The following is an 860-nucleotide window of genomic DNA, read 5'->3' on the forward strand; positions in this document are numbered from 1 at the left end:
CGGACACTAACGAGTTCAAATCAAGAACTCGAGTCACAGAGATTTTGTGCTTTTTATATAGTTAAATAACCGACAAGGGCGAAAACTTGGGTATTTATATAAGTTTTTGGGTTGGCGATCCAAGAAAAAATGGCAGGAGGAGCATTTGTAGATCAAGGTCCGGTTCGAGAATATAATTATCGATTGACACCGAAAGTGTTCGTAACATGTTTCGTTGGAGCATTCGGCGGTCTGATTTTCGGATACGATCTTGGAATTTCGGGTTAGTGGTACCTTCTCTCTCTCTCTCTTTTTTTTTTATAAATTTTTTACGGTTTAATCGTATATGGGGTTGTTTGGGATTTTGTTTGTAATGATCTTGAAATTAAAATTACCATATTTGGACCCGATTTCATAGTAAAACTTGCATGAAATTCTTGGAATTTCGAATTCCAAGATCTCTCGACCCAAAACGAGTTTTTTTTTTCGTTTCTATTTTTTATGGACCCATAGACGTTTAGGTTTTCCATAGAAAAAGTACTATTTTTTTATATTGGATTCAGACTTTAATTTAAATCGAATTTGATTATTTTTTTATTTGCGTTCAAACAACCCAAGTTTGGGTGAAAATTTCATTTTTTTTTACCATTATATCATTTTTCGTTTTTTAATATCGTTTTTTTTAATTTTATCGATTTGTTTTTCTACAACCGAACCAAATGATCATCCTTAATTTTTTTTTTTTTGGTATAATGGTTTCTTGCAGGAGGGGTAACGTCGATGAAACCGTTCTTGAAGGAGTTCTTCCCTCACGTGTACCACAAGATGGAGAATGCGCACGAGAACGAATACTGCCGATTCGATAGTGAGCTCCTGACGCT

General features: G+C 34.5%; 1 protein-coding gene across 2 annotated transcripts in view; it reads left to right on the forward strand.

Moving 5' to 3' along the window:
• Positions 1-860, forward strand: part of LOC104809026 (sugar transport protein 4) — a 2,881-nt gene continuing 2,021 nt past the window's right edge. The window contains exons 1-2 of one of the 2 annotated variants that reach the window (XM_019202027.1): positions 1-262; positions 746-860. In XM_019202027.1, coding sequence (XP_019057572.1) covers positions 130-262; positions 746-860 — 248 coding nt within the window. In that variant the 5' untranslated portion in view covers positions 1-129. The remainder of the gene's footprint in view (positions 263-745) is intronic. The other variant, XM_010534907.2, reaches the window with a different exon arrangement.

This window comes from Tarenaya hassleriana, unplaced genomic scaffold (genome assembly GCF_000463585.1).
Source record: "Tarenaya hassleriana unplaced genomic scaffold, ASM46358v1 Cleome15, whole genome shotgun sequence".
In the NCBI taxonomy this organism is placed as follows: domain Eukaryota; kingdom Viridiplantae; phylum Streptophyta; class Magnoliopsida; order Brassicales; family Cleomaceae; genus Tarenaya; species Tarenaya hassleriana.